Source organism: Phaethon aethereus, assembly GCF_964289735.1.
Source record: "Phaethon aethereus genome assembly, chromosome: 5".
Taxonomy (NCBI): Eukaryota; Metazoa; Chordata; class Aves; order Phaethontiformes; family Phaethontidae; genus Phaethon; species Phaethon aethereus.
Window position 1 is genome coordinate 3,711,694 of NC_138579.1, and position 18,098 is coordinate 3,729,791.

The 18,098-nt window shown below is 37.8% G+C and overlaps 1 protein-coding gene across 1 annotated transcript in view; it reads right to left on the bottom strand.

The window, feature by feature from the left end:
- Window positions 1-3,945: 3,945 nt before the first annotated feature.
- The window catches only part of NIN (ninein), a gene marked incomplete at its 3' end in the record, with an annotated part of 58,092 nt that continues 43,939 nt past the window's right edge, over window positions 3,946-18,098 (bottom strand). Inside the window, exons 24-29 of the mRNA XM_082000801.1 lie at window positions 16,769-16,948; window positions 15,558-15,707; window positions 14,914-15,012; window positions 11,117-11,308; window positions 5,732-5,845; window positions 3,946-4,155 (exon numbers count right to left, since the gene is read on the bottom strand). Of these exons, the coding sequence (XP_081856927.1) occupies window positions 3,946-4,155; window positions 5,732-5,845; window positions 11,117-11,308; window positions 14,914-15,012; window positions 15,558-15,707; window positions 16,769-16,948 (945 nt within the window). The remainder of the gene's footprint in view (window positions 4,156-5,731; window positions 5,846-11,116; window positions 11,309-14,913; window positions 15,013-15,557; window positions 15,708-16,768; window positions 16,949-18,098) is intronic.

Here is an 18,098-nt window from a genome sequence, read left to right on the forward strand (position 1 = left end):
AATAATGGAAGAAACTACTTTTTGTAGTTGCCAAACCATCCTTTTTATTATTACATCTTTGTGTTTAGGCATTTTGACGAATTTGCAGATCCTACTTGAAGTACCTACACCTTCCATGGGAAGATGGTGAAATATTTTCATGTTGGATTAAAAAAGACACAAGTATGGATCATACAGTAATTTATTTTCTGTTTTACATTCATTATAAACAACATGTAAGTTGGTTCATCTTTCAGTTTTACATGGTAGTGTAAGGACAATATATTACACCAGAACAAAACAAACTTGACTGATAAAAAAAAAATACACAACTGTTTTCATTTATACAGAAGTCATTTGTCGTGAAATGACAGCATCTGACACCAAACAGGAGACTTAACAGGTAAATGATGAAAAACCTGAGATACAGTGATGTCATTTGCTGAAAGTAAACAAAAGGATTTTACTCTTGATAGATCCAGACTGTCCCCTGCTCTACCTTACATATAATCTGGCTAAAATACAGTATTTTACAATCCTTTTTTTTTTTTAAATCAGAATTCAAAGAATTAATTTTTCCTTGTCTTTAAAGTAGTAATTGGAGAATGTGCGACAATGTATACTTTTAAATTATTCTAAATTGACAAGTAGCACTTCAACTATGTGAATTTAGTACACCTAATTTTAACTTGGGTTCCATCCTCTTTCAAAACTCCCAACCCGAGATATCTGTGTGCCTTTATTTTCACAGTGATTGACAAAGCAAGAGTTGAAAACATTTAAAACACATTCTAGTAATAAAGTAGTTAGTATCTTAATTGGCAAGACCTGTTGCATGAATGAGGCCTAGAAATTCAGTGGCTTTTGACTGGTACAATCCCATTAATAAATACTTTGGTATCTTTAAAATCCCTATACTGCATAGGAGACACATTCATGCACAAAACACCACTAATGCTTAATAACTTACATGTTTATATAATTATTTTCGGTAGCCTGGACTTTGTAAAAGTAGCTGCTTATCTTCTGAGCTGACACAATGAACCAGTAAGCAACATGACACCCGTTTGTAAGCAGCACTACCTTTCTCTGTGTTCCCTCCATTTGGGAAGGGATTGTCCTGAATTGTCCTGTAGCAACCAAAACAGTACAGTACAGAAAGGCTTTAGAATATATAATTACAAAAGGCACTTCTGAGAGTTCATTCACACAAGTATTCCAGTGAAATTGGAGTTTTGTCTAAAAAATATTTACCAAACGTTTTCCTCCTCCTCCTGTGGCTAGGTTAGTTTTTTGAAGCTAAGTGAAGAAAAGTAGAGCAAGGTAGGATAGGGTGAGAAAGGCAGAAGTCAAGGTCCCTTTTCTCTGTTTCTCCCTTCTGTTCCAAACATCTGGGCTCCCTGTTTGGTACTGTGCTCTAGAAATGTCTATATGTTTGGTTTATAAAAACCTGGTGACTACCAGGAGATTAAAAGAATTAGTTAAGTAGTCTAGCCTTTAAAATTGAGTAATGTGAAATTAATTGCACAATAGTTTAAGTGAAGTACTCGTTGCCTCTGTTCAGCGTTCAGATTTTGGTCACAGACTGAGCATTGGAAGTAAACCTAGGTCAAGATACGAAGTAGACTTAAAATGTGCTAACTAATTATATTTTTCCAAATCCAGTTCTGATCATCTGAGCCTCATTTACATTGTTTAACACATTACAGTGTTTCAAAACTTTGCTAATTTCCATAGCATAGGCATGGTTTTAGGCTGTGCTCAGTTACCATATTGCTCACACCCAGCCCTAGTACCCACACATACAGATTTATTATAATGGATATCCCTTATTGATTAATATTAAAAGAAACAAAATCTCACTACTTCAGATTTTTAAAAGCTCTGATTTACATCAATGCATTTTGTCAATTTGACACATTTCATATTTGTGAAAAAAATTTTGCAGTTGCTGAAAAACAGGATATATAAATCCCTGAACTTGAGATAACTGAGAGGAATACCCAGTACAGGCATTTAGAATAGCATAGCAGGGAAATAATTTATGAGGATTTTGTGATACTCTTAACATATTCTTCGTACATGATTGTATTTCCATTTCCACTATGTTGCCTGCATAAAGCAAGAGGAGGAGGGGGAGGAGGAGAGAAGGTCACACCCTGTATGTCTAGTTCAGTCTTCAGCCCTCCAAAACCAACACAGAGATAGATAGCATCCCCTACAGCCACCGAGATGCTAATCAGCACCGAGTGAAAGTCATTTTCCATAAGTTACTCCACAGCTTCTAGGCAGTATTATCCCGGTCTCTGTGGGACTTCTAGCTCATTACAAGTGCGGTCAGAATTGTCACCTTGCTACAGGTGAGACAAATTGGAGACAAAACATCTCACCCTCTTTCTCTGCATTCTTGATTCATGCATATTTAAAGAGGTCCAGTTTCAAGTATTGCCAGTATGGCCCCTTTCACCAGTTTTATTGACATCGCTTAAAAGCGCCGTACTGGTCTGATGGAGGCAAGGCAGTTGTCGGACATTTAGACTATTTGCAGTAATAGGTTATATACAGACATTTGAGCATGCAAGCTCTTATTCAGCTGCTTCTGTATCAGACCCCTCTCAGTCTTGAAGTTGTTCCCAGAAAACTTGCATTTCCCCAGCCTCGTCGACTGATCGAATAGGAGGTATTACCTGTCATTACAAACCTTGATGCTCTGACCTTCATGACTACAGCACTTCTGCACGTTGATCTAGGAGTACTAAGGTAATATTCATCCAAATACTATTTGGTTTATTCTGCTTTTCCTAATGCATATTTATCTTCATCTATTGACAGTAATATCCACATTTATAATGTTGAAGGAAGCTAATTTAGGCTGTTATTTCCTGAGTTCTCCATATTCACATTGAATATGTTTCTTCACAATTAATTACAAACTTAGATTCTGTACTAGGATCTACTACAAAAGACAAGCCTTTCCAAATGATCAGTGAGGTCAAAACGAACACTGCATTAATGGCAAAGGTCCATGGCTGTGAGGCCTAATGACAGGACTTCAGTGATGAAATCATCCAAGTCCCCCTCTTCATTCTTCTACCAGTTGTTTAATAAACACACTGCACTGCTTTACTGAATTTACAAATTATATAAACAAAATTCACATCTTCACTTCTGTTTAGTGACTCTTCTTTTGTTTAGTATAACTCAACATCCAAAAAAATTAAGGCCTCTACAAATTTTTAAGTTGTCTGGCAGCACAGCTTAAAAAAAAAAGTAGTCATCTTTATTTGCAAGCTGGGAAATTTCTTCAGATGAAATGCTGTTACACTTACTTGGAGGCAGTAGTCTATTTACGTATTTTTAAGAAAACTTTTGTTTCTGAGCTGTGCAGAGAAACAGCCATAAAGAATAACCCAGAAGCCTAATGCATTAAGGTGGAGCATATTGCTTTACAGAAACCAGAATCAGTTTGCAGGACACAGACAGTATCAGGAAAGTCTTGCTTTCAATAGCAAGTATACTGACAGTGTTTAAGACTGACCTATCAATATTACTAGGTTTGGACCATGAAGTATTCTAGAAAGCCAAAATATTTTAAAGTTTTGAATTCAGTAACATAAGTTTGCATTAGACCTTGGCTTCAATCTAGATAGGAATAACGATTCAGTACAGTAAATTCAGAATTTATATTTTAAATTAAAACCCAACGTATCAAAATAAGTTAACCTAGAAAAACATATGTCTTTTTTTACATAGTGAAGATTACTTTTAGGCAAAACAGCAGAAAGACAGTTTGGGAATAAACAAAAGTTCTCTTTTGGCAGTGTCCAGTTTGGGGTTTAGCTCTGTCCTCTCCTTAGAGGAATCTGTTAACTAAAATTCACCAATACAAAAAGGCAACGCAGTGAAAAGCTGAAATATTAATATTTCAGTAAAGTGCATGGGCCTATGGCATACTTAATGGCTTTGCTATGACCTTATCTCAGATGCTGAATTAAATGATGGGGATGCCAGGTTCTTTACTATTCTATTGAGGTTGGCAATTTTTTCTTCTAGTAAATAGTTTTTCCTTTCAGCAGTTTTCTGCCGCTGTTCTGTCATCTCCAAAGCCTTCAGCAGTTGTGCATTCTCAACATAGAGATCCTTGACCATTGCATCTGCTTTAGTGTTCTTGGAAAGCTGAATTGTGAACAGAACATAATTACTCAGCACATTACAAATAAAAAATTAAGAGCAAGGAGAGTGCTGGGAACGTAGGTGAGTGTGGTTCTTGCAACTCAAATATCAAAGGAAGACAACCCACCCATTCATCTTCTTTTTCTTTGTTAAAACTCTATACATTTGTGGAGTCTTTATAGCTACTATGAATATTTTGAAACTGGAAAGACTTTGTATGGAGATCGGGGAGGTGATGGAGGGCTTCAGATGAATCTTGTCAGATGAGTACTTTATACATTTGTCCTCTAAGGATAAGTCTAGTTCACAAGAGGGTACACCAGACCAGTGATCCCACAGAGATACTTCCTCTGAGATTTGGACTACCAGCTCCTTCTAAAAAAATTGGAGAGAGCAGTCTAGCACTTGTCTACCTGCTTTTGGGACCAGCCCTTCAGCAGGAGACAGTCAGCACTTTCTTAACATGAAAGAGGAGACTGTACCTCAGTAGAAAAACAGATACTGTTACCATGTCACGCCCGTCTTAAGTGTTCAAAAGCCTTTTCCTACACACTATTGAGGACTTCTGAAGAATGCAGACCAGGGCAAGAGCAAAAACCCCCAAGCCATGTCAAGCAAAGGGTGTGCTGGGGCAGGGGGCCTCGACAAATCAATAATTGTACAATAATCCTGCCTGTACTCTTCAGGAAATTCTGTTTTCCTCCTTCTCTAAGCAACTTTTCCAGTAAGGATACTTAGTGGGAATTTGATGTTTGTTTCCTGACTTTAAGTGCATCAGCATACCAAACAAGCACAGCTTTTAGAAATTCCTAATTTGGAGTAGAGGGGTGATTCTGCGCCTTTAACTGCACTCTGGTGAGACACCCCCCCCTCCAGCTGTGGAGTCCTCAGCACAGGAAAGACATGGACGTGTTGGAGCGGTGCCAGAGGAAGCCACAAACATGCTCAGAGGGCTGGAACAGCTCTGCTGTGAGGAAAGGCTGAGAGAATTGGGGTTGTTCAGCCTGGAAAAAAGGCGACTCCGGGGAGATCTTATTCCTTCCTTAAGCCTTACAGTACTTAAAGGGGGCTTATAGGAAAGATGGGGATAGACTTTTTAGCAGGGCCTGTTGCGATAGGACAAGGGATAATGGCTTTAAACTAAAAGAGGGCAGGTTTTTACTAGATCTAAGGAAGAAATTTTTCACACTGAGGGTGGTGAAACCTTGGCCCAGGTTGCCTTGCCCCACCCAGAGAGGTGGTAGATGCCTTATCCCTGGAACCATTCCAGGTCTGGTTGGACAGGGCTCTGAGCAACCTGGTCTAGTCGAAGATATCCCTGCTCATTGTGCTTTAAAGGTCCCTTCCAACCCAGACTATTCTATGATTCTATAAATTAATGAGTGGTGGATTCAGTCCCCAATTTGGAGTTTTAGGAAGTTTTGGGCAAATATGCTGCACTGTAGCTCAGAAGCATTAAGACAAAAAGGAAAGCACCTTTAACTTAATTCTAAGCAAGAATGGCTTTGGCAGCTTTTGCCCACTTAGTTGTTTACAGAAGTAATGGGGACAATTTGAGGAAGATAGTAAGAATGCTTACTTGTTCTTTCAGCTGATTTACTTTATCTTGGAGAAGCCTCTTCACAAGCCTTAGTTTCTGTTCAACATCCATCATTCGTTCTTCCATCATTTTTAGAAGCTGCTCATGACCCTCCTGGAAAGCAACATTTATGTGAGAATCAGTTTACAAAAAAATCAGTTCACATTCACCAGTCCCCTTTTTTCCAGTTTATGGTTAAGAAAATAGCTGGCACTCCACATTTGAGTCTATTTTAGCAAGAGTCAACTAAATTAATAAACCATTCATGGAAGCAAACTCTTAAAGGACACTCATAGCATTGAGCTAATTTTCCAAGTCTAAGTTATACTTGAGATTACCAGATCTAAGAAAAATTGATATAAAATTCTGTCTTGACTATGATAGTCAGATCTGCATAGTTCCCTTTTCTTGTTCTTAGGTGCTGCCATATTTCTTTTGAATGGGGGAAACAAAATACCAATCCAAATCTTAACAACTTGAGAAAAAAAATTAAAGTGAAGTCATAAAGGGCATGTTAGTTTGACAGTATAAGTCTCCCATGCCAAAGCCCCTTGAAACTGAGTAGTACCCTAAAAAAGCAGGATGCTATTATCTCAAACTTGAATTTTTACTTTTTTTTTTTTTTTTTTAGTTTAGTTGTTGATAACTAGTGTTTCCAAATAGTAACTCTAAAACACTTTTGCTCTCTTTCTTCAGTGAGGTAACACAGTCCAACTAAAGGCATACTAACTCATTGTCATGGGAGTGCCTGTTACACCAATGGTTGAGTGAAATTTTCCCCCCAAAATTAGAAACACCATGAACTACAAGAAAGGTTGTTTGTATTTGGGAACTTTAGACACTGACTACAGGGAAAGGGATTCTTTATTTCAATGCTAGCTTGTTACTCTAAGTCTAGGAAGTCATCTGAGAAGATTAACTTTGAGAAAGCACTAACCTTCTCCCTAAAACAAAATACCTTCAAAACCGAAGTACCTTCACACATGTGGGGGAGGATAAATGAAAAACTGAGGAAGGAGTGTTTCAGGTAGGTAGTTGCTCATCTAAACCACTGTAGAATGATCCCCTTAGGGGATTGATTGAAGTCCACTCAACATTTTATTTGTTGTAACACCAGAAACTCCTTAAGCCTATATATGGGGTTGTATGATCACTTAGCTTGTGAAAAAAATTGAAAAAAGTTACATTAGTCATGTAGAAAGCAATTTTACAGTGTTGCTGGACTGGATATTTTTCTAGATTTAAAAAAGTACTACTAAGTAGAACTTGCAGGGGACATTCTAGCCAAGTTATCTTGAGCTATGTTTTGTCATTTGATGGGAGTTCAAAAACATGGCTGACTACCACACTTCATATTGGTTGCAGGAGCCCTGAGCGAGTAGTTAAGTGGAAACTAAGAATTATAGTGGTCTCAATACCTGTGATCCCTGTTTTTTGGCTTAAAGTTGATTTGAGAATGTTCTGTCTAACTTCATATTATTTCATGTTTAATGGGAGAAGCCAGCTTCAGCATTAGCTTTAAGGCCATTAGAAAGATAGGAGCAAAAAGATCTTTGAAAGCAAACAGCTGAAATGGTTCACGGCTCCCAACTAGAAAAATCACAGGCCTTAAAGAGCCTTTGCTGACCTCTTAAAGTATTAAAAATCTCATTTAATCTAGTAATTTGAGACAAAAGCTACTAAGGAATGTTGTCTGGGAAACAAGCATGTTAATAATTTTCCCTTTTCTGGCACTGACTTTTTACTGTATGGCCACAGCAGAAGAATATGCCCATGTGCTATGCAAATTAGTTTCTTAAATGTGCAGGTACCTCTGCCAAAGGGAAGCTGAGTATCTGTACTTAAGTACATCCCTTATAAGAAATCTTTCCCAGAAGTCCTGATATGACAGTCCTCGCTATCAAAGACAATCATTTTGTCTAAAATGTGTTAATTCTTGTTCATAAAGCTGAAACTATTGATACTATTACGACAAGAGACTTTATGTTTAAAAAAAACTTTTATTTTTCATTTACATCAAAAATGTCATCTTTCCCTGTTAAAAAGTTTATACATCTTATACAAAAATGCAGCATAAATACCCCAGATTTTCTTCAAATTTCATATAAAATTAGTACCATTTGAGAAAAATAATCTCTTTCCACACTGAACAACTCCACATTTTAAATAACATAAATAAAAAGTATTTTTAACAAATTAAAAAAGACAACTTTCACAAAATAGTTTCTAGACAAATAAATAGGAAATAACACTGTGGAGACTTTTTTTTTTTTTTTTAAAGAAAAAGCACAAAATAATTTGATCCTCAAGTTTCTCAGCTTATGCCAGTTCGTGTGTTTGTGTGTGTTTATCATGGTAAGGAATGAGATCATAAGCAGCCAAGCTGTCAAAGGTGCCCGATCCTCCGGTAGGAATCTGCATGCACTGCTCGCTGCTCCGGAAGCAAGGCCTAGAGAAAGGAGGCAAGTGGGATACTTCACCCTGATATCCAGATTTTCTTTTACATACGTACGTATACTTAAAGTAAAACCACCAATACAAGCGAAGCAAGCAACGCAAGACAGACAAAAACACACACGAAAGAAAACATGCAGAGTATCACATATTGTATTTCTCTATTTACTAGCATTAGCACTACACAAATGCAATTGAGGAGATATTCAGGATGCATTTTCTAGATGTAAGGACTCTTCAGATGGCTTATCCATGGTTTTGGGGGATTTAAAAAGATCAGTTGCAGTGATTAACTGCAATTATCAAAGCAGTTAAGTTTTAGAGGAAATCGTCTCCACTCTCTCTTTCTCTCTGTATGTATATATAACATCTCACAGATTGCTGAAGAGCACTTGTGAAGAATGTAGTCCAACTGACCTCCTTTGAAAGAAGTTATTTGCATTTCTATTTTAAACCTAGTTGTAAGTCTTTTCCCAAGACAGTTGAACAAGCTGTTGGTCAGAGGTGATTTGAATTTTCAAATAAAGAGCTGAAAAAAGGGAAAGTTGAGCAACTGTAAGTACTCTGAACAAAAATACTGGTTAGCAGAGGTTCTAAGAGAACTTAGGAGAAGATCTGGGTTATTAACAGGCTCCCAAATCTACTTGTTGAGCAAGGAATATGAAAACAAGTGCAGCGATTGCTACTGTGCAGCAGGTAAGAATCACAGCACTAGACACAGCAGAAACAGTCTTTTGGAATTCAGAAGAGTCCAGACAGGTTAACACAGTAGAAAAGGCTCAAGAGTTTTAATTTAGTGAAATCTGAATGTATGACAGTAGTCTTTGGAGGCCATTAGCTCAAGACTGACTGTAAAATGAATGAGAATACAGACCACCATAGCAATGATCAAAAAGCAATGAAAACTGCAAAGCATGAGGAACATAAAATAATTCCAAAAAGGAAGGGGATAACTTTGGATACCTTATTAAACAGAAGGACTCAGGAGCTAAGAAAGCTGCAAAGTGCAAAGCAGCAGCAGCAAAACTAGGTGATTAAATTTACACAGAAAGCATGGAGATAACCTGACGTTATACTCACTGGTGAAAAGATGATGAAGAGGGATTAGGATGCAATTTTTCAAGATGCTAAAGGGGACATTAAAATGGACATAAGCTCAACTAAATGTTAACCCTAGAAATCAGGACGATATCAACAGTGGGAATTAAAGCAAGATGTGCTTACAGCAGTGTCAAAGTTTAGACAAACTAAAATTTAGCCTTGTTTATAGTTGTAGAATGCAGGTGTTTAATAATGACTTTCGAAAGTTAGCTAGTAAAGCCCATGAAAAAAGCTGTAGGAGATTTATAAACTGGAATATACATTCACTTTAAGCAAAAAAAAAAAAGTCAGTAGAAAAAATTAGAAGGATTAAGTGCATCAGTGCATTGACAGCAAATATTTGCAAAGCCTCTCTGAAAGTATTTTTAAATTCATGAAGCTTTCCAGAATGAAAGCTTTTACAGGAAATGTAGAAGTGATTTATCTGTAAAACTACAAGTTCAAGGATGTGACTAGTTTGCAGATTGTTTCTCAGGCTTTCAAAGGCAAAATTACAAAGTCATCACTCCTAATGCAATACACAGCACATTCATTTGCAGATGCTACTGCTGTAATATGGTTTTTATTGATTTCAAAATTAAACTGCACGCTCTACTTTCCATTGTATGTGACCAAGTACATTAGCCTGTGGTAATGCACTTCTGTCAGGACTCAGCTGAAAGGGAGAGAACCTGGTGATGGGTTTATATTTACTTATCCTGTATTATTTGCTGTTAACTTCTTTTTTGGGGGGACCTTTTTGATCTTATGCCTTTCTTAAAAGAAAGAATTATTACTCCAAGTTTTGGAAACTTTAGAAACTGTTACTGCATATACTCTATCTGCATAATACCCCTTTTCCATAATACCCTAGTAACATGTTCAGAGATTTTTGAGCTTCAAAGTCTTGGTCTTTATATTATTTTTTTTAAAAGTGTAACTGCAATCTGAGTTTAAAATGTAAAGTTTGTTTTTCTGCTAACAGATTAATAAAAGTATTAGTATTTTATCTAAGTTATTTAGAGCTTAATCTTTTCCCATAAGATAAAGTTGTAATATTATTTTAAGACCTATGGTCTGAGCCAACACTTTAGAGATGTGGTTAGTTTTTGAAGAGTCGCTTGGCAAGCCTAGTCCCCAAGCTTAATTTTATATGGGAGATCCCAACTTTCCTACCTATTGCCTATAATTCAGTTTTACATGTAAAAAACCAAAAACAACACTAAAAGTGACTCTGATCTGTGCAGTGGCTATAATCTTCCCTGGAATTAGATTGTTTTTCCTCTGAAATACCAGTGTTGAAGTTTCTGTATAATGTTGACAGTGTTCTCCAAACAATGTCTTGTCTTATGGCCAAATAATGAAGATAGGCTGACTTTATAAAAAGGATTAATTTGTTTGTTTTACGCTCTACTACAGCTGACACAGAACTCCCATGTGACAGCAACAGCCTGAACTATTTTATGTTTGATGGGTATGTGCTCGTGCCATATGTGGTATAGTGTATTTTTTAAAACAGTGGTTCCAGACATGGACATTAGGTAGAGAAAAAAAAACAAAAAAACCCTATAAACACTTACTGCCCATTGATCAGAAGGAAAAAAGCCAGTTGAATGTGGATGGGAGTGTTTTTTTATTTCAAGAAGACTTAAGAGGACTTCAGAATTAAGCTATGGCTCAAGCTCAATACGCTAAATAATAAAGCTTTGTTTTGTACAGATCTTTGACAGAATTAATTTTAATTTTTGAACTGGCATAAACAGAGAATGGATCTCGTCGTAATTGAAAATACAAGAAAACTAACCAGATATCCTTTTAAAGTTGTAACCTGCAGAGTAAGGAGAGCTTTACCTGTTGCATATTTGTTTCAGAGGGTCTGCTTTCAAGTTCTTCCTGAAGACGCTGACTCCTCCTCTCTGCTTGTAGTAGCTGGTGTTGGAGCTGCAGGAACTGTTCCTTGGGCACCATGGCACAGCCTTGCTGCAGGAGCTCCCGGGAGTGCGGTGGTTGGCTAAGCATCACACTGGCGCTTGAGTGGAGCATCTGAAGAGTAACGTACATCAGCCATCAGGAGAAAGCAGCACTGCCGTTCATACGAGATATCTTTCAGTGACGCGCTAGACATCAGGTTACTCTTGAACGATTTCTTATACGCAAGAGAAACAAGCTTGAACTCAGTAACGGAAGCTAAATAGGCAACTTGTCTCTTTCCACTAAAAAACTTAACGTATCTTTATGTGCAGTTCTGAAGTCTAAAGGAATCTGAGCTTTAATTCACAATTTAAGACCTGAATCATAAATTCACTGAATTTCTGATGAAATCCTGTCAAAAGTAAATGGGCCTGTGGTGAGCTATCACTTAATGGTCCTTTTTAATTTTAACCTTGATCTTAGCAGCTCTTCTAAAAATAATATCCACTTACAACTAAAAGCACTGGTATGAGGCTGGCTGAAGAAGTTGTCCACCAGTGCTGATTATTCCTAGTCTTTAGTCTAACATGGAGAGAGAACATTCTCAAAAGCAAAACAAATTTTTGATGTAATGTACGATAACTTAAGTAATTTGATGCCATCTGCTGTATTACATTCAGAATTCAGTATTTAGAATTCCATATATCTTTCTTTATGTTCACTACTAAATGTAGAAGTTAGTTTATAATTTTCATTTCGAGACATGCCACAAGCGGAGTTTGACAGAAAGTCTGGAGACCTCCTGACTGTGCTGTGTAAGCAAAAGTATACTCAGAGGGGCTCTTGAGATATGGACGCATGTAGTAATCAGAAGTAGTTTAATTCCAAATTTAAGTCTTGCTTTCATTAAAAAAAGGTTACCAAATGCATCAGCAAGTCTATGTAATGTAAAGGTAGTACATACCAATGAGTAGTTTGTATTAGAGAAGTCTTTTAGTTGGTAAAACTAGGTGTCTCATGTGGGACAAAAGGATTGCCTTCCTGAGTCCTTGTTACAGCAAAAAGAGCACCTCAGAACAGACTTGTCCCAAACGGTTTAGCTTCCCCACATCATTTAATCAAGTGCTGCTCCCAAGCAATGCTGACATTTACTGGATGAAGGTGGCTAGTAAAGAGGCATTGCTGGCATTGCCTTATTACGGTAGCATAGCAACCACGAAAGCCCAAGTTAGATAAACTGGCCCAGCCTTAGATGAACTTTCAGACAACATTAAGAGCCAAGATAGTCACATGAAACTATTTAGCATTTTTCTAGACTAAAGTAAAATCCAGGTAAGACTAGCTCACAGTTGGAATAGTTTATAATACTAAGAGACCAGAACTGTACAGTAAAAACCCGATGTTTCAGACAAGCTGATTTGCAGCTTGAATTTGCATAAAATTAATACTTTCTTCCCATAAAGTTCAGTTCACCAGGTCATAAAATTCTCACCCGTTATCTCAAAACCATTACTCTCTTCCCTTAGGAAAAGGCATATAAGATTGTTAGTGGTTTTAATTTTCCTTTCACAAGTGGTAGAATTAAGGCATCAATTCGTAATTGTGTTTCAGTTATTGAGTTCTTCTATAATGTAAACAACTATAAGCATTTTTCATAATGGTGCAGCTCTTCTGGCTGTGATAGCATCTGTACATCTCTGCTGGCCCAGGTAAACAGAAAATAGGTTTATAAGTACTTTAAAATAAAACTTTTTTTTTTTTAAGCTATCAGGAGGTTTTCTTGAATCAACTTGTCTGTAGAGGAGCTATTCTTTTACTGACCATAGAAACAGTGAAAATAATGAGCTTTTGATGGAATTTGTTTAGGGTTTCCTGTAATGTTGTGAAGTGCAGGAGTATCTAATGAAAAAGCTGAAGAAACAGTCAATTAATGTTAACAGTATCTTTAAACACCAATTGCGTGGCTAATGAAAACAATACAGTCTTGCCGTATTCATCTGGGGAAGAAAGTGGAACAATAATGAACTTGCTAAACTATTAGGGATGACACTGAATGTGACCACGTATCGGTTAATATTAAGGAAACATTTGACAGTCTGGTGAAAAAGCATGCAGATATCAGAGGCAAATATGCAAACACCTTCAAGCCTCACAGTCAATGGGTTAGAAGGAAGGGGTTGAGCCACTTTTCATTTTCTTATGATCAGTTTGATTCTTTTGAATGCAGTTGGTTATTTCTCTCCATTTTCATGGCAATGCCTTAGAAGTATGCAACTTCTTGGCGTACAGAATCAAGTTGCATGATATACTAACCACAAAGAAGTTAGTGCAGCCATCAAAGTAAAAATTTTACATTGAAATGAATAGTGGCTTCTTTACTTAAAAGATGCATGGAATAAATAAAAAAAAAAATCCATAAAAGAAAGCAGTGTTTTCTCCATGCTATGGTAGTACATTGAAAATGATTGCTCTACCTTCGCACACTATTTCAGAAAGAGAACTGCACCCTTCTTTGCTAGTTCCAACCACTGAGTTCTAGACAGGTTAGCCATGAGCAAAAGGAGAACAGGCACAAAAGAGAAAGTTAGAAGTCATAAAGTGCTAAGTGAATGTTATACACACACCTGCTGGGAAAACGTTATCAGGAGTAACAAAAGTCCTGCATGTTTGAAATACAAATATTAGGAGAAAATGCAGTTCCATGCTTGCTGTTTATACTAAAGGTTTTAACAGTGTTTGGAATTGTCCTAAAGCTTAATTAAGACTATATAAATAAAAGCACAGCGCATATAAACAGTCTTTTGAGTCACTTATCAAAATCTCATCTTTTCTAATCAAATTTTTACGATTTTATAACTAATTACATAGTATATTCAGCATAACATGTTTCCCATTTGCTCTCTTGATGAAAAACATGAAGTCTTTTAATAAAGTGTTGTAAAAGCCTCAATCTAGAAGATGCTTTGGTTTATGGAACAAGTCAGAATTGTGGTGGGTTTTTTTAATATTATGTTTTAAACTCAAATTCAGGACATCAAGTTTAGGAAGGACTACTGAGAGACAACTCAAAGGTCTAGCCTGACCTTAAGGGATACACTGAAGGGATACACTGACTTAACACAGTTAAGCTTGCCCACTCCTGTAACGAAGGACAGGTAAAGATTATGCAGTTTTCATAACATCCAGCATGATCTGTCTCCAGCAGTACCGAGCAAACATCCACATTTACAGCAGGCTTTGGAAGAATCTCAACTGAAGTTCTCACTCATGCCTTTAACAGCAAGTTGTGTAATTTGTTATTCTATCATGATTTAGATAAGATAACAAGGCTTAAATTCAGCAAATTATTCCCATAGTAAATAAGAACAGGTTTCTACATTATGAGCAGCATTACGCAAATATTAGTTAGGAAACTTGAGGTTACATGTTTTAGGAAGAAGGAGGAAAGTGTTAGCCTTGCCTCAAGCACAGAAACAAATTTCTTTGCAATTTGATTTTATATCTGAAGCCTTACGTGAATTATGATAAGCCAAAACATGCTTCAGAGAAGTGTGTCTGTCACACTAACATCTTGATCATGAAAGATGAGATTAGGCATTAGAGATGAATTCTTCTAGTTTCCATTAGTTTTCTCTGTTCCTACACACCTAGAAGCTGTTTCTAAATAATCTCATATTCAGTGAGATAGCGATAGAGCCCCACAGTATTCAGTACAGTCAACACTGATTGAAAAGTACCTCCATTAACTGATCATCCAGTTTGACTTGCTTTTTTCTTAGCCCTTCATTTTCTGAGCTGGTTTCCAGTTCCCGTTCAAGAGAATTCATCTGACTGATCTATTAAAGACAAGAAGTTTCCTTAGGAAGATAGTACTTTCTTATTTTATCTGGGTTTTTTTTTTCCCCAATACACAACTCCTGAATCACTGCACATCAAGACAATTCAAGATTAAAAGACGTAAGTATTTGGACAAGTGTCATGCTTTGCTAAAAGTGACATCTACAACAACATTCTACAGTGTCTCTGACACAAGTTTCAAAGAATAGGCAGGGTAATTGATTTTTCGTCTAAAAGTGGTAGTGCTGGCACACAAGCGGGGCGCATTGCAGAGCACTTGAGCAGGCTGTGTTTTGTTTATCATTCCCATGTTCTACCACTGAACTGTTTGTACTGACCAGAATTCCTGCAGCATATTGGCATAGACTCCCACCCTGCATGCCCTGCGGAAGCACAGAAGACAAGGCAGCTCCTTGGGACAGGGATTCACAAGAGACGAAGAGCACAAAGCTCAGAGTAAAAGAAGGAAATTGCAGCTTACCGCGTTAGCTCTGAGAGGTAGAAAGTGCTGCATTGAGTCACGTATTTACCATCTAAAACTAACCTTCCTGTTCGCGGATGACAACTCCTTCTGAAGCTGTTCGCACTCTCTCTTCAAGCTTAATTTTTCTTGCTCTATAGCTTTGACAATACCTGAGTGGCTTTGATGCTTTTGATGCTTTAGGGAAAGGATAGTAGATTCCAGCTGTCGGATCTAAAGAGACCGGAGATGAACAAACATGGAAAAACAATTCAGACCATTCAAAAAATCAAATTGCATCTACTTCATCTTAAATGCTAAGTACCAGTCGATTTTGGACTCATACAGATTCTGGTGTATTTTTGATATCTTAGCTTTGAGCAACAAAAGGTCTTCCCCTTCCTCCTCCTCATAATCTGCCTGATACTGTGAGCCAAGGAATTGAACATGAAGAATGCTAGGAATATTGAAAAGCTTTTGTGAAAGAAAAAGATTGGAGTATACTCCAATGTACTCCTTATCTGCAGTATTGTGTTCAGTTCTGGGCTCCCCAGTTCAAGAGAGATGAGGAACTTTTGGAGAGAGTCCAACGGAGGGCTACAAGGATGATTAAGGGCCTGGAACATCTCTCGTATGAGGAAAGGCTGAGAGACCTGGGGCTGTTTAGTCTGGAGAAGAGCAGGCTGAGAGGGGACCCTATCAATGTCTATCAACATCTGAAGGGTGGCTGTCAGGAGGAGGGAGCCAGTCTCTTTTCAGTAGCGCCCAGTGGTAGGACGAGGGGCAATGGGCATAAACTGCAGCACAGGAAGTTCCACCTCAATAGGAGGAAAAACTTCTTTACTGTGAGGGTGACGGGGCACTGGCACGGGCTGCCCAGAGAGGTTGTGGAGTCTCCTTCTCTGGAGACCTTCAAAACCCAACTGGACGCGTTCCTGTGCAACCTGCGCTAGGTGATCCTGCCTTGGCAGGGGGGTCGGACCAGGCAATCTCCAGAGGTCCCTTCCAAACCCCACTGTTCTATAATTCTCTATTAACTGAAAGTCAGACCAGAATCTTAGACAAGGGTTATTGGGATTTTCTTTTTTAAAAGAGCTGTTTGAAACATCGTATCTGCATCCTTAGTGCAGATATAAAGGAAAACTACTCCGTTATGCATTCTTTCTGCAAACGTTTCCATTCAAAACTGATGAGCAGCATTCCTCTCCTGTGTTACCCACTACAAAACAAGAACCACTAAATTTTGCCTAGCATGCAGGGACTGCCCCTGCGATCTACCGGCTTGCTGAGGTTACCTTCTCCCTGGCGTGAGTCAGGTCGGTCTTAGTGCTCTGTACTTCTCTCTGCAGTCTCTCATTCTCCTGCCGGAGCAACTGCTGCTCCTGTTTCGTCAACTGGTCCAGTTCATCCCAGTGTAGTTGCCTCTGTTGGTCCTGCAGCCCTGAGGAAGGCACAGCCAGTTCTAGAACCCGATTCTTAAGACAGACAGAATTGCAGGGTTAGACCTTAAACAAAGCAGCAGACATTTTCTCTATTCAGGTGGGTTTTAAGTAGGCTTTGAGTAAGTAACTGCAGACTCTAAAGTCGCAGGATTCCAGTCTTCCTCCCAGCCTACTGTTTGCCACTAAGAAACCCAACATGCTAATCACAGCACAAACCCAAAGTGCTCCCCTTGGCTAAAATCACAGATAATAGCTGTGCGCCAGAACGGCTGATACGAGCGCACAGAGCTCGACACAAAAAAGCAATTTGTGCTCCATTGCACAGCCTCATCAAGCAAATAACAGAACTCAGTATTATATATTATTCAGTAATAGCTGTAATTTAGTTCCTGTTGTACAATTCTGAAACAGCCTCTTTTCCATGTGGACATTAAATATTCCTTAATTACATGGCAAACAAGCCAAATTAGTAACTGAATTCATAATCCCAATCCCCAGACTGCTGTCTACAGCCTCCTTCAGTTACGGTGCCTCAGCAGTTAAGAGAAGCTGATACAATACCGAGCCTTTTAAAAAACAAATTTGACTGAAAATTATTTCCCTCTGTCAATTACTAGTTTGACTGTTAATATGTATGAATTTACACATATTAAAACTATAAACATTGTCTGCAGATTTATTTTTTTTTTCCCCCCAAAATAAAGATTTCTTTTGGGGAAGAATGGAGACTCGGGAGGTAGACTGATCACTGCCTGTCCTCACATTCAAAACTTAAAATAAGTTTTTTAAAAACAAGTTTGAAATCTGCATATTATATACAATCCAACACGATAATTATAGTTTTTATAATTATAGTATTTTTATAATTAATTAGAATTATAGTGTTTTAAAACGGAAAACAACTAAATACAGAAATATCATTAAAATAGAGCTTTTTTGTGCCCACCTCCTTTCAGCTTTTTTTTTTTTAATTATTAGCTTTATGACTTGTTTAAAAAAATAAATAAATCAATAGTTGCATAACTCAGTCTACTCGCTCAAGCCTGCAGCACTACTTGTGTCCTTTTAGTGGACAAGCCAACCTAAAGAATTAAGCTGGCTACAGCGGCAGGCGACAGGAGAGCAGCAACTGGTGCCCGTGAACCCTGGCATGCAGCGTTGACTGACTCTGAGGCACCTCCAG